This window comes from Callospermophilus lateralis, chromosome 1, assembly GCF_048772815.1.
Source record: "Callospermophilus lateralis isolate mCalLat2 chromosome 1, mCalLat2.hap1, whole genome shotgun sequence".
NCBI lineage: Eukaryota > Metazoa > Chordata > Mammalia > Rodentia > Sciuridae > Callospermophilus > Callospermophilus lateralis.
Window position 1 is genome coordinate 185260345 of NC_135305.1, and position 27817 is coordinate 185288161.

The window sequence follows — 27817 nt, forward strand, 5'->3', positions numbered from 1 at the left end:
GACCTGAGTGTTTGTGTTTTGGTTTGTGAAGGAGCCGGCGGCCGGCCTGAGGGGAGGAGGCGGAGGAGGGAGGAGGAGGAAGAATCAGTCGGAACTCGAGCGCCGGCAGCGGTGGCGGAGGAGGAGGAGAAAGGAAGGAGGAAGGCGGAGCGGAGAGAGGCGGAGACGGAGCCCGACAGGGGCGGCACCACGGCTCCAGCTCCTCACCGTCCAGTGTGAGGGGAGCGGCGCGAGGAGGAGACGCCGCCGCAGCCACAGCCTAATTCGTCCTTCGGGCCACGCCTGGGCCTTACCACCAGGAAGCTGCGGCCCCGCGGCTCCGCGTGGCGCGGTCTCAGGTAACCAAGCCGCCCCTCCCCCTGCGCAGAGCGGCCCGGGACCCCAGGTTATCCGCGGTCCCCAGCTTGTCCGTGGCCCTGCGCGCTCTGAGCCTCCCGCCCCTCCTCCCTCTCGCGCATCCTCCCTCTGGACCGGAGAGCTATTGAACCCGGCGCCTTGTCCTGCCAGTTCTGGTGACTCATCCCTCAAGGAGCTCCAGAGACAGAGATTTGGGGACTAGCTCAGGGAGCGACGGGTGTCACCCTCTTCCCTTCTCAAGATGGCGCCGTGGAAAGAGTCCTGGAGGCCGCGGTTCCGCCGGGCCCCTGCCTTGGCAGTCCGAAGGTTCGCAGTGAAAGCTAGGTCAGGGGAGGATAGAAAGGCCACCGAAGAGGCTGGTGCGTGTCGTTCGCGCCAGCCAGCCGGGCTTGGCTCTCAGCTACTCAGGTGGTCTCCAGACGGGAGCCGGGGCCTACAGCAGGTGTGGATTTGGGGAACTCCGCCTACCTGCGACTTCCAAAGACGGGTAATGGAAGCGATGGGAGGCTGGTCAAAATAAACTGGTCCGAGACTTTTTTCGTATCTTAGGGGAGGTGGTGAACCGCGGCTTTAAGGAAATTCAAGATAATTGGGCCTCTGAACTCCCTCCGCGGGCAGAGACCATGAAACTTGCTCTAATATTCTCTTCTCTGGAAGCAGGTTACCTCCCTGAGATTTCCAGACCTTTTAAACTCTGAACGTCATAGTTCACATACTTAGTTTTTGTCTCGCTGAAATGGAATCAGCTTGCCTTTTACCTAATACGAAAAAGCTACCCAAGTGTATTTGGGAATACTCAGGACCGTCCAGAATCTTTATTCTTAACGTAAAATAGAGATAATTTGAACTGGCAGGATTGTTGCAAGAGACATACATAGAACTGTCTCTGCACAAATTAAATGCCCACAAAGTATTGGATTGAAGAACACCTAAAAGGACTTTTAAGTACAGAATGCACGTTGGTTTTTAAAAATTTGAAATACATATTATGCAGAATCCTCCTTTTGAAGAACAAAAGTTTCAGTAGTGAGTACAAGTGATTTGATTGATTGCACATAATTTTGTGTGTGTGATGCTGGGGATTGAAGCCAGGGCCTCCTGTGTGCTAAGTAGGCACTCCATGGAGTTAACAACCACAGCCCTTGAATGTAATTTTTGACCTTAATGTTACAGTAACTATATAATTAAAATATAGTTTATTTTCTGCTTGAGATCCTTAGGAGTACTCGTGATTTGATAGCATTTTATTTTAAAAAGCAAAGCTAAATGAGAATCTTCTTTGATTTTTCTCTGGGAATCTCCTATTTTCCCTGAATTTTGGAAGTGTCATAGAAATTTGGAGCATGTTGTCCTTGATAAGTTTTTTACTGTTTTGTAGATAAAATTTGCAAGTGTTTAAATTGATAATATGTGTGTCTTGAGAGCTGGGTACATTTTTGCTCTGCATGACAATATTGATTGTATGGGCATTGTTTTATCAAAGGGCTACTTTTAATTGCCAATTTCATAAACTGCTATATAGTAGGCAGTGGTATATTAGAGGTTATTTACATATATTGTCTCCTTCAGTTCTCATAACAGCCTTGCAAGTTGGGTATTATGGAAATAGAGCCTTGGAAATTTAAAGAAGTAAAAATTGGTATAGCCAAGATTAGACCCCCAAATCTGTTATATTTTTGAGGGTGAAGTGTATTGGTAGTTTTATTAATATCCTATTGGTTGGGAGCAACTTAAGCATCATATCATTTCAACTGTAAATATGTCAGCATATATGGTAAAAGGTAAGGATTCTTCAGTGCTAACATTTGAGTAAAGGTGATTTTGCTGTCTTAAGAACCGAGATCTCATGGATATTTTAATGATGAATTCATATTGAGGGTGTTTCTTATATAAATTATTTTGTGGGGAATGCAAATTTATTAGGTGGCTAAATGAAATATAGCAAGGATTTTAGGAGGGAATCATTAACTTAATGTATTTTATTAGTAAGAATATAATTAGATATGTTTATGTGCACACACACACTGGGGATTGAACCCAGGGGTGCTTATCCCTGAGCCACAATCCCCAGTCCTTTCTTTAATTTTGAGACAGGGTCTTGCTAAGGTGCTGAGACTGGCTGTGAGCTTGGGATCCTCCTATTTTAGCCTCCCAAATAACTTGAGAGTTGCTGGGCTTGTGCCACGTGCCCGGCTATATTTAGATTTTTGTTAAAGGTGGGAGTGAACTATTGATTTGTGGGTAAACTGAAAGAGAATACTTCAAATATTCACTGATTTCTTTGAGCTTGAAAATTAGCATTATTAGATAGAATCTGTTATTCAGGCTAGTTTTATCAACTAGGCACACAAACTTGGGAGCTTTAAAATATTTGTTGCCCTAAAATTATCATCAACTTAAGATATTTAACGGAGACCTTCCAGTACTGAATTCTAAGTTGTGTTGCAGAAGTTTTCCATTTATAATTTTAACCCATGTAGTCTAGCTTTAGAAACTGAAAAGACTCTTGAGTTACCTGTCAGGTTGCCTGGGTTTGAAACTCAGCTATGTCTCACTTCTGTCATAGTTACTGTATGACCTCAGCCAAGTTACTTAACTTTTCTGTGCCTTAGTTTCCTCATTTGTAAGTATTGTACTGTATATTGTTCAGTGGATATGTTCTTCTAGGAAAGTTAACTTTAGAAAAAATAAAGCCCTGAAAATTACAAAGTGATTTTACAAATTACAAAGTGATCAAGGTACTTGAATCTTATGCCTTTAAATTATTTATTTAAAAAGTAGTAAAATAAAGTAAATGGCATTGAATGTCCAGTTGAAGTTGTAATTATATAACAGTGTGCTATGGGTAAAACTTATTAAAGTCATGAGTACTAGGCTTGCTTGGTTTCACTGATTCATATATTTAATTTATATTTGTTTCTTCACAGGTTTCTTGACCTCCAGAAAGAAAACAAATTAACACTTTGCATCCTGGAAGTGCATTTAGAAGTCTGAAATTAGAAACTTCTTTCAAATTTGGACATGGCTAATCGAGGAGCAACAAGACCAAATGGGCCAAACACTGGAAATAAAATATGCCAGTTCAAACTAGTACTTCTGGGAGAGTCTGCTGTTGGCAAATCAAGTCTAGTCCTTCGTTTCGTGAAAGGCCAGTTTCATGAATTTCAAGAGAGTACTATTGGGGGTGAGAGCCTCTTTTTTCCTTGCATCATTTAATTTAATCCTGCATTGACAAAAAGTATTTTGTGTTCCAAATGGGTGATTATGAATACCTAAATAGATTATTCAGGAAAGAAAAGAGCTGTTCCAGCAGACTCAGTGCTTTAAAACCAATCTTGATTTTTGCTAAGATAGCATCTTTTTATATTTTGGGTTCCTGGTTAATTACCAACATGGTTGTATTGTAGCTAAAATACAGGTATAAAAATGAATAGAATCAAATCCCAAGTTATATGATTGGAAGGTTTTTCAAACTAGTACTAATGCATGCTCAATTACATTGTTTTTAGAATGAATAGTAAAAGAATTAACCTTGAATTCTATGTAACAAGTATTTTTTATTTACACTAATTTATAAAATTAATTAAGTTTAAAAGCTGCTAGGATATGCATGTAAGAATTCTCTTTAAAGTGAGAATAGAAGAAGGTGAGTATTAGTGGACAGGGACATGAGAGGAAAATGGGACCTGGAGAAAAAGATGGGAGAGGAGGAAAAGGTAGAATAATTATAGTGATTGTGGTAGGATGGAAATGAGGGAAAGGCAAGATGCAGGACCAAAAGGAGACCAGTAGAGAACGGAAGTTAATCAAACCCATAATTGTATATCAGTGAAATAAAACAGCCTCTTTAAGACCTGTTTCATCTGTGAAACAAAGCTTTAGAATCAGATGATGTCAGAGGAAATCATATGGCTATGAGATTCAAAATGTTTTACCATCCTGTATTTTTTAAACTTGTTTGTGAAAATAGTTTAACCCCATTTAAGAAAGTCTTTTAGAAATACACAAAACACATATGCCCAGTGATGTGAAGTAAATTCTTAGAACTTTATATGGTACTTTTAGTGGATGTTCATGAGCAAATACACTTGAGAATTTTATTCATAATATCAGACCCTTGTAGTGAGATAAATTATAGAATTTACCTCGAAAACTTTATTACACAAAGGAAACATACTAGGTAAATTGTATATCCGGTTTAAGAGATTTAGTATAATGGTTATTGTCAGCCTCTTCTGTATATCCTGTGATATACATTTGTATATGTTGTTGTAATGTTTTTGAGTTTGAAAACTTTGGCTTTTAAAGAATTTTGATATATATTACATATCCTTTGCAGTATCTCTGTCTTAATAATGAAATATTATCTCTTGTGAAGGTTTAGCAGATACAACTATAGCCAGAGGAACCTGACCCATCTAATAAAAGACTTTTAAATTTTAAGGACTGCTGTGTCATGTCCACTCACCCTAAACCATTTGATGTTCAGTGGTTTCCCAGAATACATAGGTGTTCTGGGTTAACACCCTGGCTTCAGAAAGGTTGGGACTTTTTTATAAACTATTCTCCCCACCTTTCACAGTGCACATGAAAAAATAAAGACTTTAATGTACATACCGAAATATATAATTGAATACCTGGGAAGTTGAAGGGCCCAAGGTGAGTTTTTGTTTTTGTTTTTGTTTTAATCAAATAATCTTCTAAGTTTTTTTTTTTTCCTAATAGAGAAAGATTCAAGAAGACTGTTTAAAAGGAAAATTTAACCCCATATCAGTGCATCATTAGTATGCATTCTCTTATGTATCTATATTAAATTTCTATTTAATACCAATTATATTGTGTATATTTTGTTAATGAATTTTTCATAAAGATTAATTTCTATGTATAAAGTTTCCTTAATGTTTTCTACTATATGGATCAAGTCTGGGTATTTAAAAACAACCTCAAAAGGAATTTGCATCCAAATGTCTATTATTGGTTATTGTATTCTGTTTCAGTATTCTGATTACATATTAATTTCTTCAGGATTTGAGATAGTATCCTTATGATTACAACTATGGACACTAGTTTTTATGCTTTTGTTAACACTCTTTGTCCTTAGGAACTGTGGAAGATCCTAAGCATTTAAGTAATCAAAGGTTTGAACTATTTTATAATCAACCCCAAAGGTTCCAGACTTATAAGTAGTGTATATTTTTGTTTGGGCTAATGTATGGGGAAATTACTTACAAATACTTAACAAAGAGCCTGGTCAACTGTTTTGAATTTAACTGATTTTTATTTATATATTTATTTTGTTACTTGACTGACTACTTATCTCTCGTAATGCTAGTTCTCAAGTGCTGAAATTTTTATCTCTGTTGTGTTCTATGCTGCACCCTTGAATTTGTGGTTTTCAGATCCTTCTGTAAATTTTAAGGTTCTCCTTAAAAATAACCTGAATTCTTGTTGCCTCACCATACCCTACACTCCCCTGATCTTGTAACACTTTTGATAAGGTTAGGTAGGTATTTACTATATATTGCAATTTAGGAAGTTCATAAGAGTTTAAAATCTGCATGATATATATGTCCTTACTGTCTGTCTAAAACTAGCCCAGAGGTTAGTAAATAATATTAATGTTCCCTATTTCACAAGCATCAGCATTACCTAGGAAATTACTGAGTATAAATTCCCAAATACTGAAGGGGGTCAGCAATCCAGGTTTTAACAAGTCCTCCAGATGATTGTGATGCATGCTGAAGTTTGAGAAATTTTGCTTTATGTGTTCTGGGTAATCAGCTTTACGTTTATACTAAAGTTGGTTCTTCCACAAATGGAATAATTGACTGGCCTTCCTGCCTGCCTTCTGCCTTTCCTGTTTCTGTTAAACTGCGATTTTTACAGGATTTTTAAAAATTCTGTCCATGCAAATACTCTATTTTGTGAATTACAAGTATTATATTCTGCTCACTTCCCATTATCCAATATCATTTTCTGTGAAAACTCCTTCCTTCTTACCTATTTTCACTAGTCATCCATTCTTTGTCCCATTCAGGATATTCTTTTGCTCTGTTTAGGGAATTGCATCATTTTCAGTAATCTGTACCAATGATGCTTTTTCTTTATTGCCATGAGGATTCAGTGAGAGTTACAACCCCTGGGTAGAGTGCTGCAATTTCTACATTTAATATCCATCTAATTTCCTAAGGTCAGCATGACATATTTTGTGTTTGTGTTTTGTGGCATAGGGATTGGCATAATAGGTTAGCACTCTCCAATGAGCTACATCCCCAGCCCTTTCTATTTTATTTTGCCACAGGATCTTTCTTACTAAGTTCCCCAGACTGGCCTTGAATTTAGCCATCTTCCTTAGCCTTCTGAGTAGCTGGGATTTCAAGCATATGTTCCTGCACTTCCCCAAGTTATTTTTCTTTCTTTTTTATTATTGATACCAGAGATTGAACACAAGGGTACTTAACCACTGAGCAACAGCCTTAGTCCTCTTCTTTTTTGAGGGTTGGGGTACTGGGGATTGAACTCAGGGGCACTCGACCACCAACTCACATCCCCAGCCTTATTTTAGAGACAAGGTCTCACTGAGTTGCTTATCATCTCACTTTTGCTGAGGCTGGCTTTGAACTCGAGATCCCTCTTCCTCAGCCTTCTTAGCCACTAGGATTACAGGCATGCACCACAGTGTCCGGCTTCCAGCCCTTTTTAAAAAATATTTTATTAAGAAATGGGGTCTTGGGCTGGGGATATAGCCCAGTTGATAGAGTACTTGCCTCATATGCACAAGGCCCTGGGTTCAATCCCCAGCACCAAATGGTAAGTATATGAGGTAGTAAATATGTTAATTCACTTAATTAAATTTATTTTTAACTGGTACACAATGCAATGTAATTAGCTTGATTTGAGCATTTCATACATAATATATGCACATATCAAAACATCCCATTATATGTCAAGTAAGTATGGTTTTTGTCAATTATATCTTAATAAAGCTGGGAAGTAAAGTTTCTTTCTAAACAGAAATAAAAGCCAGCCAGAAATTTAAATTTTAGTAAGTCATTTTTTTTCCAATAACAGAAAGCTTTCTGTTGCCTTCCCTTGTTAGTATTCAGAAAGACTTCATGTGTATATGGTATCTTTTTGCATCTGCACATTGTTAAATATTTTTGAAGCTAGGCACAGTGGTGCACGCCTATAATGCCAGCTCTTGAGAGGCTAAAGCAAGAGGATTACAAGTTTGAAGCCAGCCTCAGTAACTTAACAAGACCCTTTCTTTTTCTTTTTCCTTTTTTTTTTTTTAATTATTTTTGTAGTTGTTGATAGACCTTTATTTTATGTATTCATACGTGGTGCTGAGAATCGAACCTGTGGTCTCACACATGCCAGTGCGATACTGCTGAGCCCCAGCCACAGCCCCGCGAGACCCTTCCTTAAAACTGAAAATGATTGGGATATGGCTCAGTGGTAAAGTACTTGCTATCATGAGGTTCTGTGTTTGATCTAGGGAAGGAAAAAAGGGGGAGTACATTTTGAAAAAGGACAGAAGACCCATAAACCAATTGCCATCATGGGTTTTTGATCATGAGAAAAATGTTTTTAGAAATACGTACTGTGCCTTATACACTGAGTTAAAATTTAAGAAAGTCATTTGTCCCCAAGTAAAAGAATAATGTCTTGATTGCATGATATTTTCTTCTAGAAAGTGTATAGCTGGGATTTGATAGATCGTGTTACTTAGAGAAATTGGCAGAGTTGGTGTTTCATATCAATTTGTACTACTTAATCTCCTAAAAATGGCCTTTTAAAATTTTTTGAAAAGATAATTTTTTAATATTTATTTTTTAGTTTGTCGGTGGACACAACATTTTTATTTTTTATATGGTGCTGAGGATTGAACCCAGCGCCCCATGCATGCCAGGCGAGAGCGCTACCACTTAAAAGTTCAAGGCCAGACTGTTTCAAAAATAAAAGGTTTGAAATGTGGCTCAGGGGTAGAACAGATATTCTTCTAAATTGTTATTTTTCCTCCATATTAAATAATACCATCAATATATTTTAACCTTTTTTCCTCTTAAAATTTATTTCTGGAAATCAGGAATTTTTTTTATTTTTAGGTGGACACAATATCTTTATTTTTATGTGGTGCTGAGGATTGAACCCAGTGCCTCATGCATGCCATGCGAGTGTGCTACCACTTGAGCCACATCCCCAGCCCTCATGAATTATTTATAAGCATCAGTTTTTGCCCTTTGTTAATTTTGTTGGTGCTTTCTAGTGCAGTTGAATTATTCAAAGCAATTTGGTAGACTGCTTTTTACCAAATAGCTCTAACTTAAGTGAACTGCCTCTATTGATTCACCAATTTACTGTTTTTATTTTGTTGAATCCTGGAAAATAATATTAGGTTGTCTAAAATATATTTTATTCAGATTTACTGAATATTAGAAATTAAAGATGACCTTTTAGATTCATACGAGTGACTGATTGAATAAATGTTTTAATTAGTACTATATTGAATAAATGTTTTAATTAGTACTATATATGAATGTGTGTGTATGTTAAAGCAAGTCTATATAAAAAGTGACATTTTGTTATCACTTTTTATATTAAGCCTAAATCTCCAACTGATGTTATGATAGATGTATGTGTGCATATATATTCAAAAGAGGATATACTTAAAAAGAAAGTGTACTGTCAGTTACATTCTGAAGAAACGTAAATTTGCATAACCTTTAGTGCATGGACTTGGTCTGATCTATTCTGGCTATATTCAGTCCAATTTTGCTAGCTTTGTGGTTCTCTGTTCTGAGTATTTATGGTTTCTGGATGAATGACTTTGTAGATGCAGTGAGAGAAACAGAAAAGACAGTTGGTTTGGATTAATGGTGAATGCTGTGGAGAGAGGGAAGCTTTTTAAAAATTTGCTTTTTAGTGGAGTAAATAAGAATTCTGGGCTGCAAGTGTAGTTCAGTGGGAGAGCACTTGTCTGACCTATGGGAAGGCTTGGGTTCCATCCCCAGCACCACAAGGGGGACAAAATTCTGACTTGATAAAACCATGAGAAATTTTGATAAGTGGTTATCTTCCCGCTTTTAGGTGGTGTATCATAATAATCTGATTTTGCATGTACCTAACTTACTTATGAGGCATTCTGAGTGACTTTATAATAGAATAATTTCATCATTTGGGATCATCATTGAGAGCCTTGTCAAAAGGCCTCTTTGTAGAAAACATAAGTATCTAAGATAAAGAAAAGAAGCATCAAGAGTAAGTTTTTTAAATCATTGACATCTTTTTTATGAGGGCAGGGTGAACCCAGGGGCATTTACCCCTTGAGCCACATCCCAAGCTCTTTATTTTTTATTTTGAGACAGGGTCTTGCTAAAGTTGCTTAGGGCCTTGCTTGGTTGACAAGACTGACTTGGAACTTGCAGTCCTCCTGCCTCAGCCTCCCAATGTGCACTGGGTGTTTTGTGAAAATAAGTAAATCTTTAGTGCTTTACAAATATTGCAAAACAAAATATTCAAAGTGTTGCTCAACAGCATTTACCTTCTTTTTAAGATAACATAAGTGAAAAGAAACAGGATGAGGAATCAGTCACTTTGAATTTTTAACCTCTGTTTGGATAGTTGAAGATAGCAGATACTCTTTGAACTCCACTCGAGGGTGATCTCATTTGTAGTTACTGCATAATTACTGACACTTTTCAACTTTTCTCAGTCAAAAAATAGGTCTTTATCTCTGTGTAAAACTAAAGCCAGAATTTGTTCCCCTTTGTAGGAATGAGTTCATGTTACCATTCGAACATGAATAGAATTCTTTTTCTTGCTCTCTTGCATTCATAAATAATTTGCAAGTTTTAGAAAAATATGACTTTAAAAAAATATCGGGAAATAAAATAGTATACTTAAAATGGCTAGATGCATTTGTAAAACTCACAATATTTTCACGAGTATCATCTGTAGTTTACCATGGCTATAAGTAAATACTAATTTTATAGATAAGAAAACTGAGACAGTAGTTTAAGTAGTTTGTCTAATGTTTTGCAACTGACAAATGAGATTCAAGATGGATCTTCAGTGCAACCCTTGTTCTGTAATTCTGAGAGAGAGAGAGAATATGTGAGTATTTTCCTTATCTATTTATTTTTCAGTTTTTGGTGAACACAACATCTTTATTTTATTTTTATGTGGTGCTGAGGATCGAACCCAGCGCCCCATGCATGCCAGGCGAGCGCGTTACCGTTTGAGCCACATCCCCAGCCCGTGTATTTTCTTTTTTGTGTGTGTGTTTGTTTTCCAGGGATCCTTTTTATTTATGTGTCACTTAAGGAAAATAATATGAAAGTAGAGAACTTTAGATAAAGAATATTAGGATATTATCATGTTCCTAAATTAATATCACTGTTTTCGTATAATGCATCCACATAAAGGACTGGGGGATATAGCTCAGCAGGAGAGCATTTGCCTAGCATGTACACTACTCTGGGTTCAATCCCTAATAACAAAAAAAAAAAAAATTTGTATAGGTTTACTGTGATGTCTTCCTCATCTGCTTGCCCATTTAATTATTTTCACCAGAGATGTCACTTTGTAGCATATCATTCAAGATTTATATTACTCATAGATTGTTGTTCTTGTTTTACAAATTTTGAAACACATCAGATATATGTAGTTTATATTTTTTTACTTTAATACTGTTATTCATTGTTGAGAAACAAATGACCCCAAAACTCAGAAACTTACTTTTGTACTGTGGATTGAACCCAAGGGTGTTTTACCACTGAGCATTATTCATCACTTTTTTCCCTTAGAGCACTCTCAATTTCTTTGAAGAGTTGCCTGTCACAGATAATTAGGTTCTAGGATTACAGGTTTCTTGTAACTGTTTGGTTTCCCTCTCTTCCCCACTCCCCCCAGTAACTATTAATCTGAGGTTTAAAGTCTTCCCCTTTCTCCTCTCCCTCCAGGAACCTTTTCTATTCCTATGTTGTAAAATTTTCAACTATCAGAACTTTTAAATTCACTTTGCAGGTAGATTTATTGCTAAGCATAAACGAATCACTTTGAAGTCTAGTTAGGTCTTTAAAGTTCTGGAAGATTCCTTTGAAGGCAGGAAACATGAAAGATGACCAGGAGATGAGGAAAAGAATCCTCCTTTGCAAAATATCGGGATGCTGGCTTCCTACCTTAAAGGAGTTTTTAATGGATTTTGAAGTATTGTTGAACTATTTAATAAAGTGTCTATTCTCTATAGATAAAGTCTCTTTCATAGACATTTTCATTTATAGCTATCTATATTCTTTAAAACTAAGTTAACGTCATTAACTTTTTCTGTGCTATTTGTTTGGGAGCCTTTGCCTAATACTTGTAATAAATTGTAGTAACATCTTCCCCTCCTTAATTTTTTTTTTTTTACTTTCCTCTTTGTAATGTGTATATTTATTCTACTTTCCAGTTCCATATTTTGGAATATAGTCCAGTCTAGATTTATATTCCTATTAAATACGTTTGTATTAAATTAATTTATACTATGTTTATGTTCCTGTTGAAAAATTGTTCAGTCCTGTGAGCAAAGGCTTCTTGTAGATATAACCACAGGCTGTCAGCCCTGAAAGTTTGGGAGTTTTTTGTTTTGCTTTTTTCTTTTTGGAACAAGGAATTAAATCCAGGGTACTTTATGATTAAGCTATATCCCCAGTCCTTTTTCTTTTCAGACAGTGTCTTGATAAGTTGTTGAGGCTGGCCTCAAACTTGGCAATCCTCCTGCCTTATTCTTCCTATTAGCTGGGATTACAGGTGTGTACCACTGTAATCTGTGCCTAGCTGCAGTATTTTCTGTTTGAATTTAGTCAGTGTGTATGCTTTATTTCTGCCCTGCTCTATTTTTGACCCCTTTCTTTTCTTCCCTACATTAGCTGAAAGGTGACTTTTCCCTGGCTATACATGAGCATCTCTCCTGTCATCCCCTACCAGGTGCTTTTCTCTACACACATGCAGTTTTACAGAAAATAAAAATGATCTCAATTTTATTTTGCTTATAATCTTCTCTAGACCTTCTTCTCTGTGTATAGTTTTAATCTTCTGAAGTAAGTGCATATGTCTGAGAAACTCTGTTAAGAGTATTGCTATTAGTACTCATTTCTCCAGCAAATCAGTTTGTTTTTACAATTTGGTACCTGGGTCTTGGTGCAACTTGGTTTACTTCTTATTATCCATCCCGCTTATTGGATATTCATCTAAATGTTTGATCCAGATCCATTGAACTCATTTATTTAATTCTTTGGTTGATTCTAAAAACCTTTGCTTTCCTTACACATCAATTTCATTTAAAAAAAAAAAAAAACTTCGATTTTATGATCACAGTCTTCCTTTCTACTTCTGAGATCTTGAACAGGGCTCTTCCCTCTTTTTAGTTAATATATCCTAGAGTTTTAACAGAACCCTAAATATAATTTCTAAAAGTTCTACAGAGGATAATCCATTGTGATCTACCTTGTGGGGACACTACTGTTTTAGTTTTTTGGTTTTTTTAAATGCTTTTCTGTTTATATTTTTATAAGTATACCCTCCCTATTCCTGCCAGAAATTTAGATATATGTACATATACACATGTGTAATATGTGTATTTCTTCCTCAGATAGATCATCTTAAAACTAGTTTTAACATAATTTAATTGCTATTTAATACTTACCAATCACTAGTGATTTTCATTTATATGTTTATGTTGATTTTGTTAAATATTAAATTCTTTCTGCATAAAGGTTTATTTCTGTACTTTTTATCCCTATATAATCTTTTATAGATTCCATGAAATTATTAGATTAACAAATATTAGCATTTTATGGCATAATTCTTTCCAAGCTGGGCTTCCATAATCCCTGTGGCTCAGGACAGGAGGCTGAGGCAGTAGGATCATGAGTTCAAAGCAAAAGCAAGGTACTGAGCAACTCAGACCCTGTCTAAATAAAATACAAAATAGGACTGAGGGTGTAGTTCAGTGGTCAAGTGTCCATGAGTTCAATTCCCAGTAACCTCCCCAAAAAGAATTACTTCAAAAACAGCCAGGTGCCATGGATTTTGCCTTCATCCTAGCTCCTCTGAAAGCTGAGGCAGGAGGATCACAAGTTTGAGGCCAGGCTGGGCAATTGAGCAAGACCCTGTCTCAAATACAAAGCATGGGTTTTTGCCATATCTTTGTTTCATTTTGCTGGTTCAGAAGATAAGAATTGTTTTTGCTGTATGGATAGTTTTGTTCATTACTAGTAATGTTGACTACTTTTCTGGTGTATTCTTTTTGTGAATTGTCTTTACACAATTATTATTGAGGCATTTTAGATTCATTAGAGCTTTCTACATATTAAAATATTAAATCCCTGTGTTTTGGATGTATGACTCACCTTTGCAAACTTGAAGTCTCAAATTTTTGTGTAATCAAACCTGATTGTCATATCTGACATTTTTTCACAATTCCAAAAAATAATTCTTTTCTATCAAAGTTGATACATAATAACTTGGAGAGCTGGGGATGTAGGTCAGTGGTAGAGTGCTTTCCTGGTGTAAATAAGGCCATGGGTTTGATTCCTGGCACTGTAAATAATAATTGTGACCTGGGGTGGGAATGGTATGTTTTTCAGTTTTTATAGGATCATATTAGATGTAGGGGAGCTTATCTTTAGGTTTCACCAATCTTTGGGTTAACAATAGCAATTCAAATATTTTTTCATTTGCCCAGAGTATTTTAGTGTCTCTTCCTTGCTCATTATATAGGGTCTCACATACTATGGGCCTTTGGTATTTGCAGATTTATATATATGGTTTTAGCTATTCTCCATTGACCTTAAGCTCTATGATGTAGTAATTTGTAGTTTTGCTGAGGAAGAAATGTTACTTGGCTTGCCTACCAAGCTTGCTAATAGGAGTTCATCATGTAGCTCAAAGAGGGAGTCTATTAGATAGGACAGCACCTGCATCTCAACGCAGCTTTGTTTTTCTCTACTTGTCATCGAGTATGCAGTAACTCTCGAAGTGATAAAAGCTGTTTCTTTGTGAAATATGGGCCTGAAAAGAAAACCAACTGCTAGTGCTGGTGATGGAAGTCAAGAGAAAATGAAGAGGTCTAAGAAAGTGATGGTTCTTAGCCAGAAAATAATCATTTTGGATAAATTAAAGTGGTTTTTCAGATTCAGGTAAGTTTATGGTTGGTTAATGTTGCTACGTATTGATGTAGTAGTTAATATTTCTAGTGACAGAATTTATTTTTTTAATTATAAATGACTAGTAAAGCTTTTTTTTTTTTTAGGAGCAATAAGGATTTGAAGATGTCACTTAAATTTTAGTTATACTGCACTGAATTTTAGAGAAGCTGAACACTGTAGTTGTATTTGAATACTTGAGAACTCTGGGGTGTCATTAAGCACTTGGTGTGTGTGTGTGTGTATACAACAGTTTGTGTTCTAGGCTATTCTGCTCCGGTAATATTTCTGTCCTGTTCGTGCCATAGCACTTGACTATTTTTTTTTTTTTTTTAATTTATTTATTTTTAGTTCTCGGCAGACACAACATCTTCGTTGGTATGTGGTGCTGAGGATCGAACCCGGGCCGCATGCATGCCAGGCGAGCGCGCTACCGCTTGAGCGACATCCCCAGCCCCACTTGACTATTTTTGATACATTGTAATAACTACCTGGACCTCTAATATTAATTAATCTTTTTCTCCTTCCCAAAATTATGATGTTTTTCATATATGAACAGTGTTAGCAAGTTAAAAATATCTTGATGGTGTTTTTTGTTTGAGATAATGTTTAGTTATATGGGTTATAAGTGTTCCTTATCCAGAATGCTTCAGATCAAGCCAGGAATGGTGACACACACCTGTAATTCGTTCTACTCAGGAGGCTGGGTCAGGAGGACTGAAAGTTTGAGACCAGCCTGGGCAATTATAGCAAGACTCTGTAAGTCTTATAGATATCACCTTATCTATAAGATAAGATTCATATCTTTTATATATATATATATATATATATTTTTTTTTTTTTTTTTCAGTTGTAGTTGGACACAGTACCTTTATTTCATTTATTTTTATGTGGTGCTGAGGATTGAACCCAGCCCCTTGTTTGAAGTAGGGGAGTGCTCTGTTGAGCCACAACTGCAGCCCAAGATTCATATCTTATAGAATATTTTAAATAATTTTATGCATAAAACAATTTGATAGAATATTATAAATAATTTTTAAACAAAGCAGAGTTCTATAGTGTGGAATTTTTTACTGTAGTATCACGTCAGTGCTCAATTTTTTAATTTTGGGAGTATTTCAGATTTTGGAATTAGAGATACTCAACCTTATAATAATTACTTGAAATATCTATTCCCAGTTGGAAACTTTTAATTTAGATCTTATCTAAAATAGCCCATAAATGGTTCCACATATCAGTTTTTGAACTACTGCTTTTTTTTTTTTGTTTTGATATTGTGGATGGACACAATACCTTTATTTTATTTATTTTTATGTGATGCTAAGGATTGAAACCCAGTGCCTCACACATGCCAGGCAGGCGCTCTACCCCTGAGCCACAACCCCATCGACGTGAACTTTATTCTTTGAACAAAGTTTTCAATGTCTCTATGAATGAGAATTTATATTAAATGCTAGAGAGGAGTTTCTCAGGGAACTCTAATTATAAAAAGTGTGAAACGTCATTACGCAAGGAACTAAGAGCACAAAGGAGATAATAACTAGGGTGGGATGAAGAATCATTTCTAAGTGGATTTAAGGAATGATTGTTTATGTTCTTTGTTAAACTGAGATCCTTTCCCTTTCTCACATGTTTTTACTTGGTTTTTGCCAGTGTATTGTAATGGTGTTGACTTCAATTTGTTCCAGCCAAATTTAAGAAATCATCTGTTTTAACTGAAACGTTTGTTTTCATGGCAATCCTGCTTCTCTCAAAGAACATATCTTTTTAATAATTTATTTTTTATAAGAATATATGAAATAATATTAAATTATGGTGATATTGGATGTCCTTGTTTTATGATTTAGAGAGAATGCCTAAGAGCTTTGCTGTTAAATATAATCTAATTTTAGCTTGAAGGATAAGACATTTGCTAAATTCTGAGGAAGAATCCTGTGTATGTATTTGGACTGGATATCAACACAGTTGCCTTATTAATGTTAAAAAATTTTAAATAATTTTAAATTTTTTTTAATAAAAATACTTTTAAGTTTTCTTTTAGTCTTAGTATAATAGCTTTGAATTTCTGAAAGTGTCTGTGTTTGTTCATGGGCCATTGTTCTTTTAATGTATATTTCTTTGCCTGTATTTTATGTGGCATTTTTGTACATGTTTTAAAGAAGATTGGTGGTCTTTGTGGTAGTTTTAACTGGTTTGAGTACTAGACTATATTTTCTTTGAAGCAGCAAACTTTTATTTCCCTGAGCCTAGGGTTGATTTACAGAATTTTAAATGAATATTTTTATTACTAATGTGTTTTGTGGTCATGTATGTCTAAAAGAGAAAACAAAATCTACTGAGTTTTCATCAAACTGTTCTTGATTTCAGCTGTTAAGAAATATTTTTTATTCTATAAGAGTTGTTTTCATGACAGTCTGTGTATCCTTGAAACAAATACAGGATTTGAGAAAAGACTTATGTTTGGCAAAAGAAGTTTGAGCTAAAATAGAATATATCTTAAATAAGACTATTTGAGAACCCATAAAACCGTGCATTAGAATCTAGTTCACCAGACATTTGTAATTAAGTTTGCAAAATTCATAAGATTATAGTTGCTGGTACTAAAACCAGCAACCAGTTGACCTACTAAAAAACACCATGAGAAACAAATAGTCAATCTAATATTAAAGAAATGCATTTAATTAGACTTGTCACATTTAATATTAATTAGCCAATCTTATGAAAAATAGACTTATTGTTAAAATACAGATGCATCACATTCTTTTGGATGATATAGCAGTTTTAGAAAATTTTGTAATTCAAATTTAGGAAGAGATTTGATGAGCTGAAACTGAAAGGGAGGGAGGAACACAACAATTTACAGTGGGTGACAGGGCAGAGTAGGGATCTAAGTATAAAAGTTAATGGAGGAGAGGAATTGTAAGGTATGATGGCTATTAACCAGCAAGCTGCTGAAGTAGACTGTGTGTGTGTGGTTTTTGGGGGGGAGGAGTTTTGCTGGTGATTGATGGGTTTCAGACATGCCACCCAACTATATTCCCAGCCCTTATGTGTGGATCTTCTAATTAGACAATAAAATATCATTTTATAATGGTACTTTCTTAGTAAAGTTGGAATCAGAAAAGCACAGACAAAAAAGTACAAATTCAAAAATTCTTAGAGCAAAGGACAAAAGAGGTAGTAGTGAATATTAAATATATGTAACAAATTAAATCTACACTGAAGTAATGATGTGCTATAATGTGCCAATAAAAAAACAGGAAAATGGAACAAGGCATATTGTTACCAATGCAGATGTTGTTTATAAACACACAGTCGTTTGTAGGTATCTGTGGGGCATTGTTTCTAGATCATACATACCAAAACGATCCCCACAGGTACCAAAATCTGCTACTGCTCGGGTTCTTTATAAAGTACATATAACCTATCTCTGTTCTCCCATATACTTCAAATCATCTAGATTACTTATAATATGTAATACAGTGTAAATATTGTGTGTATAGTTGCTATACTGTAATGTTTAGGGAATAATGACAAGAAAGAAAATCTGTATGTGTTCAGGTTTTAGGGTTTTTTGGTACTAGGAATTGAATCCAGGGACACTTAATCACTGAGCCATATCCCCAACCCCTTTTTTTATTTTGAGACAGGATCTCACTAAGTTGCTTAGGGCCTCACTGAGTTGCTGAAGCTGGCTTCAAACTTGGGATCCTCCTGCCTCAGCCTCCCAAGCCACTGGGATTATGGGCATGTGCCACCATATCCAGCAGAGAGATGCTTTTTTGTGAATATTTTCAATCCACACTTGGTTGAATTCATAGATGCAGAGGACAGCTGTTTTTTCTCCACGTTGGTCAAGAATATTAATTTACATATACTTAAATTGCTTTGCAATTTAGAAACACATTCTTAAACTTTTTAAAATTATAACAAAATGTTTATTTTTGCAGTTCTGGAGATAAATCCTAAGGCCTGGTGTGTGCTGAGCAGGTGATCTCCCACTGAGCTACACCTACAACCCCACAACAAAATTTTTATAAAATTTTTATTAAACCTTTTCAGTATGTAATTTCACTACAGAGGTCTCATGTAGACATCTATAAAATCTAGTTTTGAAGTACAGAGTTTGCAACTACTTTAAGTTTGTATTAACTACAGGTATGCTATCATCACATTTTCCAAGTATTTTTTATATTATGAAGGCATTTGCAAGAAAATGAGAAACTTAGTGACATTTTTTTTTTCAGCTGCTTTTCTGACCCAAACTGTGTGTCTTGATGACACAACAGTAAAGTTTGAAATATGGGATACAGCTGGTCAAGAACGATACCACAGCTTAGCACCAATGTACTACAGAGGAGCACAAGCAGCCATAGTTGTATATGATATCACAAATGAGGTAAGTACAAATACCTTCAAACATTGAAACCAGATTGAATATCCATTTGGGGTATTCAGAATTTTGATGAGAGAGATTTTGAAAATCCTTTGATAGTCAAATAGAACCTTTCTACTAAAGCTTTTTGATTAAAAAAGAAAAAATGTCTCAAATAATAAAACAGTCCAAAGAAATTTCCTTCCCATAGAGTCACCTTTTAAAGCCTTATCTCATAAAGATGCTTCCTTACCATTTTTTGAGCTGTGCCAAATAGCTGTTCCTCTGTTTAACAGGAATCCTTTGCAAGAGCCAAAAACTGGGTTAAAGAACTTCAGAGGCAAGCAAGTCCCAACATTGTAATAGCTTTATCAGGAAACAAGGCTGATCTAGCAAATAAAAGAGCTGTAGATTTCCAGGTATGTTGAATTTTACTTGAAGGCACTTTTTTTTTTTTTTTTTTTTTTTTTTTGGCAAATTATTTTAAAATCATGCAAATAATAGAAAATAAAAGATTTATAAAACAAATGTGCTATGCATGTTAAAATGTAACTCTAAATGGGGCTGAAGGATATAGCTTAGTGGTAGAACATTTGCCTAACATGTACATTATCCCTGGATCTTGTCCCCAGAATTGCACATGTGCACATAACACACAGGGTTTTTTTTCCCCTGATAAATCTGAATTTTTAAACCAGATATTATTGTGATATATATACACTGTTTCAAAGATTTTGTCAACCTAAACAATTTAAAAAAATTGTTAACAACCTGGCACGGTGTCCCATGGACTGTAATCCCAGTGGCTCAGGAGGCTGAGGCAGGAGGATCGTAAATTCTGTGTCAGCCTCAGCAAAAGTGAGCACTAAGCAACTCAGTGAGACCCTGTCTCTAAATAAAATACAAAACAGGGCTGGGGATTTGGCTTAGTGGCTGGGTGCTCCTGAGTTCAATCCCTGAGTGCCTCCCCCCGCCAAAAAAAATTTTTTTTCATGAACAGTGCAGAAATACATAAGCAAAACTGATTGCTTGCCTGATACAATAATACAGCCCTGTAATCGCAGCTACTTGGGAGGCTGAGGTGGGAGGATTGGAAGTTCAAGGCCAATCTGAGTAATTTAATGAGACGCTGTCTCAAAAATAAGGTCTAGGGATAGAGCCTAGTTAAGATCTAGTTTGTATATTATTTGTGACAGCTAATCCAGAATTATAAATAAATTTTTGCTTTATTATGTAGATTTCCAGGTATGTTGAATTTAACTTGAAGGCACTTTTTTAAGAGGGGGGCAAATGATTTTAAAACCATGAAAGTAACAGATTTATAAAATCTGTTTTATAAATTAGATGTATAAAATGCTCATTAAAATATAACTCTAGATGGGGATGGGAGGTATAACTCAGTGGTAGAGCATTTGCGTAGCATGTGCATAGTCCCTGGATCTTGTCCTCAGAATTGCACGTGCGGGCACACAACACATACACAATTTTTTTTACAAAGCAAGTGTTAATCATTTGAAATCCTCTAATTAAACCTTTTAAAATTATTGGGGTTTTTTTTGCTCCTTAGCTTGTCTACCAGAAAGGTCTGGTTGTGGTCAAATATCAGGGATGGAATAATGTTCATTTTTTTATTAGAGCATTATAGTTATACATAGTGGTTTGGTTCATTTTGACAAATCATTTATGCAAGGAATTTGATTTCAATTCTCATTCCCCCCTCCTCCATTGTCTTTACTCTACTGATATTCCTTTTACCCCTCCCTCTCTTCCTTCCTCCTTTCCTTCCTTCCTTCCTGTTGGTGGAATGCTCGCCTCATATGCACAAGTTCCTGGGTTCCTTCATTCTTTCTTTTTTTGTGTGTGGTATTGGGGATTGAACCCAGGGCTTTGTGAATGCAAGGCAAGCACTCCACCAACTGAGCTATATCCCCAGCCCTATTTATTTGTTTATTTATCTATTTTTTTATTTATTTCTGATGGCGGGGATTGTACTCAGGGGCACTCAACCACTGAGCCATATCCCCAGCCCTATTTTGTATTTTTTATAGAGAACGGTCTTACTGAGTTGCTTAGTACCTCACTTTTTGTCAAGGCTGGCTTTGAACTCATGATTCTTCTTGCCTCAGCCTCCCAAACCACTGGGATTACAGATATGCACCACCATGCCCGGCTCCTCTTTATTTGTGTCTGATTAGTACTTTCTACATATTACATAAAGGTGAAATTCCCTTTGGTATTTATATATGCATATAACATGGTTTTGTTAAATTAATTCAATATTTCCTCCCCTGCCCTCCCTCCCTCTTGTTCTCCACCTTCTAGTCCACTAATCTTTCCTGTATATTTGTTATCTGATCCCACTCCAACCACTATCTCTTCCCTATTTTCTATCTTTGTTTTTCGATGGTGATAAATGGAATGCGTGCACTGATCAAAAGCAAACTATTTCTTGCACCATTAGGTATTAAGCTGAGCATATTACATGCATAGTTTTCATTCAGTTCTTGTACCAACTGTGTGAGGTGTAGTAACATCTATTATTCTTTCCTAGACAGTTACTTCCCCATTATAGAATAATATAGAGAGCACTAAATTATAGTCAAAAGTGGCCCTGTCATATTAAAGTTCAAAGGAACCTCAGTTGTTTGTCAAATGGGACAGATAATTGGTTGTTACTCAGAACAGCTATGAGGATAAAAAGCAATAATATATGTAAACTGTAAAGTATGACAAAAATGTGAGGCGGCAGTGTAATTTTGAAAGGAATGATTCATGAGATGTTCAGAATTGTGTTACTATAGAAGTCATTAAAAATTAAACATGAGGATGTCATTCAGTGATTGAAGTCAGTTTTAGACATTTGATTTCTCTTAGTCTTCATTACAGTTAATATAGGCATAAGTAAAAATCACCATTTAAATCAAAGAGAGTATTATATTTAGAATAGGATAATAATCCCCTACCCCCACACCTCCCCCAAACTCATTATTAAAAAGCAGATTTAATATTAGACCAGATGATTAAGGGAAGATAGTATAAGAAGTTAAGGTGAAATATATATGTATATTACATGGTAAAATTATCCCCAGATAGTGCTTCTATCTTTGTTATAGCATATTACATAGTTATTGATTATAGATAACCAAGTTGGAGTGTGGATAAGAAGCCTCATTTTTCCTGCAACAGAAATAAAGTAGTTAATAGTATATGTCCAAGGAATGTATCTCATTTCTTTTTCTGTAAACAGGAAGCACAGTCCTATGCAGATGACAACAGTTTATTATTCATGGAGACATCAGCAAAAACATCAATGAATGTAAATGAAATATTCATGGCAATAGGTAAGGTTAATAATACTTTTTTTTTCAAATGATAGACAAAACAAGTATGGAATATATTTGATTTATCTGAATTAAACATTCTTTGCTTTTTAAAAATTGTACTACTTTTCAAGGTTCCTTCTGCTAAGCATCACTGTTAATAATATCGTTAGACTTGAAAAGTCACTACCTATTAGGTTGTAACGCTTCAATTTAGGCAAATTTCTTCCAGGTGAGTTATGCTTAGGAGTGGATTGATAGTTAAACAGATTTTCCCAAAGCTTTCACCGAAAAGTTTGGGTAAATGCATATTTTTCTATTATGGTATACTTTTTATACCAAATAATTCCTTCTTGTCTATGGAAAGTACATTCCAAGACCTTCAGCAGATGCCTAAAACCTTGGATAGTATTGAACTCTTATTTTTAATCCCTTTTCAATCTTTTTTCCCCTTGACTCAGAAACAAATGACCTTTTTTCTTAACTATGTATCACATACTGTGGGCATAACTTTTGCAGTTTGAGGTGAAACAACAAAACTAGCACAGATTTCTCTTTCCATCACAATTTCACAGATTATTTTCTCTTTAATTGATGTTGGGGATTGAACCTAGGACCTCAAAAGTCTTGAGTTCCATCTTCAACCCCAAGTATTTGCTTTTATTCAGATCCTAGCAGCATTAGTATCAGATTTTTTTTTTAAATCCATAACTTTTACCTTTTCACTTGAAAAAAAGCACTTAATGGTTTTTATTTGGCATCTATAGACTGCCAGCATCTATCATCTTGCACTTCAGAGCCTTTAATAAGCAAAATATGGGTTACTTGAACAAAATACTACAATACTGAAACAGTAAATCTGATAACTGAGATGGCTACTAAGAAGTATTGGGAGCAGGGTACAGTGGCACATGTCTGTAATCCTGGTGATTTGGAAAGCTGAGAAAGGAAAATCTCAAGTTTAATATCAGCCTCAGCCACTTATCGAGGCCCTAAGCAACTTAGCAAGACCCTGTCTCAAAATAAAAAATAAAGGTTGGGAATATAGCTAGTAGAAGAAGAGCGGGAGGGGAGTAGTGGGGGGTGATAATGGGCAAGTAGCATATGCATGTGGATATACTGGACAAAGAGATGATTCATGTCCCAGGTTGGACAGAGCAGGATGGTACAAAATTTCATCCTTTGAATCAGAACAGCATGCAGATTAAAACTTGTCAATTGTTTATTTTTGGGATTTTCCATTTAATATTTTCTGATCTTACTCATTTGTGGTAACTGAAACCACAGATACATATAGACTCCTAAAACAAGACAAAAACTCAGAGCAATATTTGTTTAGTTTTTGGTGGGGGGTGGTGTTTTTGTTTGTTTTGTTGTTGGTGGTCTAGTGCTGGGGATTGAATCCAGGGCCTCATGCTTGCTAGGTGAGCACTCTACCACTGAACTACATTCCCAGCCCCCAAAATTATTTTAATGTAAACATTGTAGAAGATTTCAGACATGAATGCACAAGGGTAAAGAAGGAAGGCAAAACAATATCTTTGCTTTTAGCATGGTGATTGCTATTTCAGTTTTTGATTATAGGTAATAAAGTTTGAGTAGTATTCAAGCCTTTTTTTAAGCTGTTGATGGACCTTTAATTTATTCATTTATTTATTGTGGTGCTGAGATTTGAATCCAATGCCTCACACATGTGAGGCAAGTGCTCTGCCACTGAGCCACAACCCCAGCCCAGTATCAAGCCTTTAAAAAAAAAAAAAAGAAAGAAATTAACAAAAACAAAAGGTAGTTCTGTTAACTTACTTCAGTGGTTTTGAGGTATGCAGAGTCTGCCTGAAGGGGGTCTAATTTGGTAGTTATCAAGAGTTTACTGCCTCCACAGTTTTCTTGACCCTGGCATTATTCTCATCCCAGCGATTCTTAACTAGGGTGTACACAATTCTGACCCTCCAAAAGAAACATTCTTATATTGAACTTAACAAATTAACCAATTAATAACTGCATCAAAGGCTAAAGAAAACCCGGTGAAAGCATCCAAGGACTCATAATTTGCACTAGGTGATCAAGCTTAATGGTGGATTATTTGAAATGGGGGAGAAAAAAAAAAACTTGCCTATTTGTTGTGTAAGATGTTTTCCTGAAAAACTTAAGCAATTTGCTAAGGAAATACTAGTACCATTTGAAAGATTATATATGACAACATGCTGTTCTTACAAATGGGACAAGTTATGCACATAATCACATTTTAAAAATTAATAACAGGAAACAAGGAGATAATAGGTTGCTCAAATCAGCCTGGATTTTCAAGTTTTCCATGGTATTAAGACTTCACTGGGTTGAAGTTGTAGCTCAGTAATAGAGCACTTGTTGTCTTAACATTCCTGAGGCCCTGAGTTCAGTCCCCCATACTGCAGAAAAAGAAAGATCATAGGGTGGGCTATAATTTGTACCTTTTATTCAGATATGTTTTATAAGGTCACTTTTCATTATAAAGTAGCCTACAGATTAGTGTCCTCCATCCCTCCCGCCCCAGTGAGAATGTATGTATGTTTGTTGTTTTAGGGTTTTTTTTGTTTTGTTTTTGTTTTTGGTTCTGGTAATCAAACCCAGGGCCTCACGCATACTAGGCAAGCATTTTGCCACTGAATTACATCTGCAATGCAGAATGTTTCCCTGCTTGAAAGAAATTCGAAATATAAATGGAATTGTGCTCTTCTTGTCACAAGATTAGTACCTTAAATCACACAGAAGTGCACTGAACAATTTTAATCAGTTCAAGGACTTAAAAACTCATTCCAGTTTATTTCCTTCAACCTCCTAATCTTATTCAGATGTAATTTCTGAAAGCCCTGAAACAAGTAAGCTAAAGGGAGAAATGCTTACTCATTCCAAAACCTAACTTGGTGTTAATTATAGTACAGTTTATAATGCTAACTTATTCTACCTCTGGTAGTAGTGTTCAGCACCTACAAGGCATTGTTTATAAATAAATTTAACTAGAAATTTAACATTATACTACCATTTATGCTACTATCTTGTAGAGCCATTCCTAGAGCTGTACCTAGAACCCAAACTTCAGTGCTCCTTTGTATCTCCTGGATCCATTTCCCAAACCAGCATCTAGGATTCTAAAGATAATTAGTGCTGATGTGGAACATACAGAATAAATAAAGGGTAAAAGATCCAAAATGCAACTAAGCAATCAGATTTTAAAATAGAATATATTCAGCTTCCTGAGTAACCTGAATCAAGGCTATGGTAAAATTAGTCTTCCCATGGTATTGCATCTCCAAGATTGATAGATATCAGTGTCCAAACACCCTTACAATAAGAACTCTAGACATATAATGTTAATAACCTCTCCCCTCAAAAAGTGAATCCAGCAACTTCAAGGACCTTAAACAAGCTAGATACATTTTTCATACTCTAGAAAATATCCATTAGCTGGCAGAACTCAGCAAAATTAAAGCCATAAATGCTGGTTCAGGGGCTTTGTCCAAATTTGATCAGTCACACTCATCTTAACTCAAAACAGAATTGGGATCTAGTTTTTGGAGATAGACCTTTTAGAATCAGTTATAATTAGATACAACTACTGGTGAATCAGATGAGGATTCTTTATCAGCACATAAGGGAAAAAAAGGACCTGGGAGTATAACTTAGTGGTAGAGCACTTGCCTAGTGTATTGAAGTCTCTGTTCACTGGGGAAAGGGCAGGGCAGTTTTCTAAGGGAAGAAAAGTAGATGGTTGAAGACTGTAGAAGCCAAGAAATAAAAAGGAGATGTGATCTTCATAATTCTGGGTGATGATTAGGTTGCACAGGGGAGGACAAACATTGTTGGTATTATTAAGCATATATAAAGAATTACATATAGCTCTAGTCAAATTTAAGTCTTGATTATGTTTCTACAACTGGTTGTCATCTACCCCTTCCCAAACATATACTCCCTTAGAACAACTATCAATGGGGGTTTTTTTTTGGCATTGAGTAGATACTCATTTCATTCAAATAAATATTTTCAGTGAATGACTATCATATCACCATAACTAGAAAGAAATTATAAATAAGCAGATAAAAGTAATTTTAATATGAATATTCTAATTTTATTTATTTTAATAATTTGTCTCTCAGCTAAAAAGTTGCCAAAGAATGAACCACAGAATCCAGGAGCAAATTCTACTAGAGGAAGAGGAGTAGACCTTACTGAACCTACACAACCAACCAGGAGTCAATGTTGTAGTAACTAAACCTCCAGTTTGAACTAGCTGGAATATTCTGCTTCCTAAATGTTAACAGCGGGATTGGAGCATTTAACCGGCCCAGTATGACTTCCAAAAAGAAGAGACTTACGATAGAGTCGAGTTTCTAATACAGAATTATTTTATGTGTTTTGAACTTAATTTTTAATAACATGCATGTATTCCTCTAACTAATGTTACAGCAATAGAAAGGGAAGATGAGAACTATGTGTATACTTGTTTCATTGGAAGGTTACGAGGGAATCATTTGTCATCATTAGAGATAAAGATAAATGTCTGGATCCACAGCTAACCATCCAGTTTCTCCAAACTGGAGCAGTAGTCTCTATGGAAAAGATTTAGAAATTATTAATTTGGACATTCGAAAACATTTTTAGGATTCTCCAGATGTTTATGCTTAGCCGCAGTATTCAGGCAAATGATAATTTCTTTTATCTAAAGTGTACATTCCACATTTTAATAATAAATTAACCATAAGAATACCGTCCCACATCTCCAGGAAGGAAAAGGAAATTAGTGGCATCAAAATTATAGCCAGTCCCATTATTTTTTTAAATGGGGTAAAAAAGCAAATGTAGCCCCATCTTGTTTTAAGAGTATAAAAACAGATAAATGCAATTTAATAAATAGTGTTCTCTTCATGTGAGCTCTTCAACAAAAATGAAACAAACCAGGTGTCTGTGATTTATATTTAATCACTGCTGGCCATTATATAGGTCTTGTTTGGGGATAGGGAAGGGGCTTTTGTTCCCTTTGGACATAAATATAGTCAGTGTACTAACAATTATGTACATTCAAACTTGATTACTTTAAATTTGATTTCCATCTGTACTGTAAATAGGGTACTGCATTGTCTCCATATGTTTATTATTTTTCTGTAATATTTAAGAATTGCTTAAAGTATACAAAATGTACAGTTACTAAAACAGCTAATTATTTCTTCCTCCTTTGAAAGGAAGGGGCTTCAGTTGTTCCTCATAACTAGAACCATAATAAACAATGTACCTGTAATTTGTAACATAAATATTGCATTGTTAGTAACAATCTTGCAGCCTTGTTTTTCAAAGTCCATTTTATTTTGATCAGTTCAGTATATTGCACTAATTATTTTAGGTCTTTTCATTATATGAAATCTACCATGTGTCAGAGATGATTTAATCTATTTAAGTGTTGAACTGCTAGCAGAACTTGTACATTTTACAGTAATTCAGAATTAGTAAGGAAAACAGTTCACCAGTGTTTAGTTTTATATTGAGGTGCTCAGGTTGGAATAAAGTGGTATAAAAAGCAAGTACTGGTTTTTCTCTTTTTTGGC

General features: G+C 35.4%; 1 protein-coding gene across 1 annotated transcript; it reads left to right on the forward strand.

The window, feature by feature from the left end:
* On the forward strand, positions 1-27793 carry Rab5a (RAB5A, member RAS oncogene family). The gene is made up of 6 exons (XM_076842807.1): positions 1-338; positions 3285-3541; positions 18794-18945; positions 19218-19340; positions 22169-22262; positions 26375-27793. Exons 2-6 carry the CDS (start codon positions 3379-3381, stop codon positions 26488-26490), a joined length of 648 nt encoding a protein of 215 aa, XP_076698922.1. The 5' UTR covers positions 1-338; positions 3285-3378; the 3' UTR covers positions 26491-27793.
* Positions 27794-27817: the final 24 nt, after the last annotated feature.

Bases quoted from the DNA above. Each gene is read 5' to 3' on its own strand.
- Rab5a (XM_076842807.1), top strand. From the start codon at position 3,379: ATGGCTAATCGAGGAGCAACAAGACCAAATGGGCCAAACACTGGAAAT. The intron at 18,946-19,217 runs GTAAGTACAAAT...TCTGTTTAACAG, and splicing joins TATATGATATCACAAATGAG to GAATCCTTTGCAAGAGCCAA. The intron at 22,263-26,374 runs GTAAGGTTAATA...TTTGTCTCTCAG, and splicing joins TGAAATATTCATGGCAATAG to CTAAAAAGTTGCCAAAGAAT.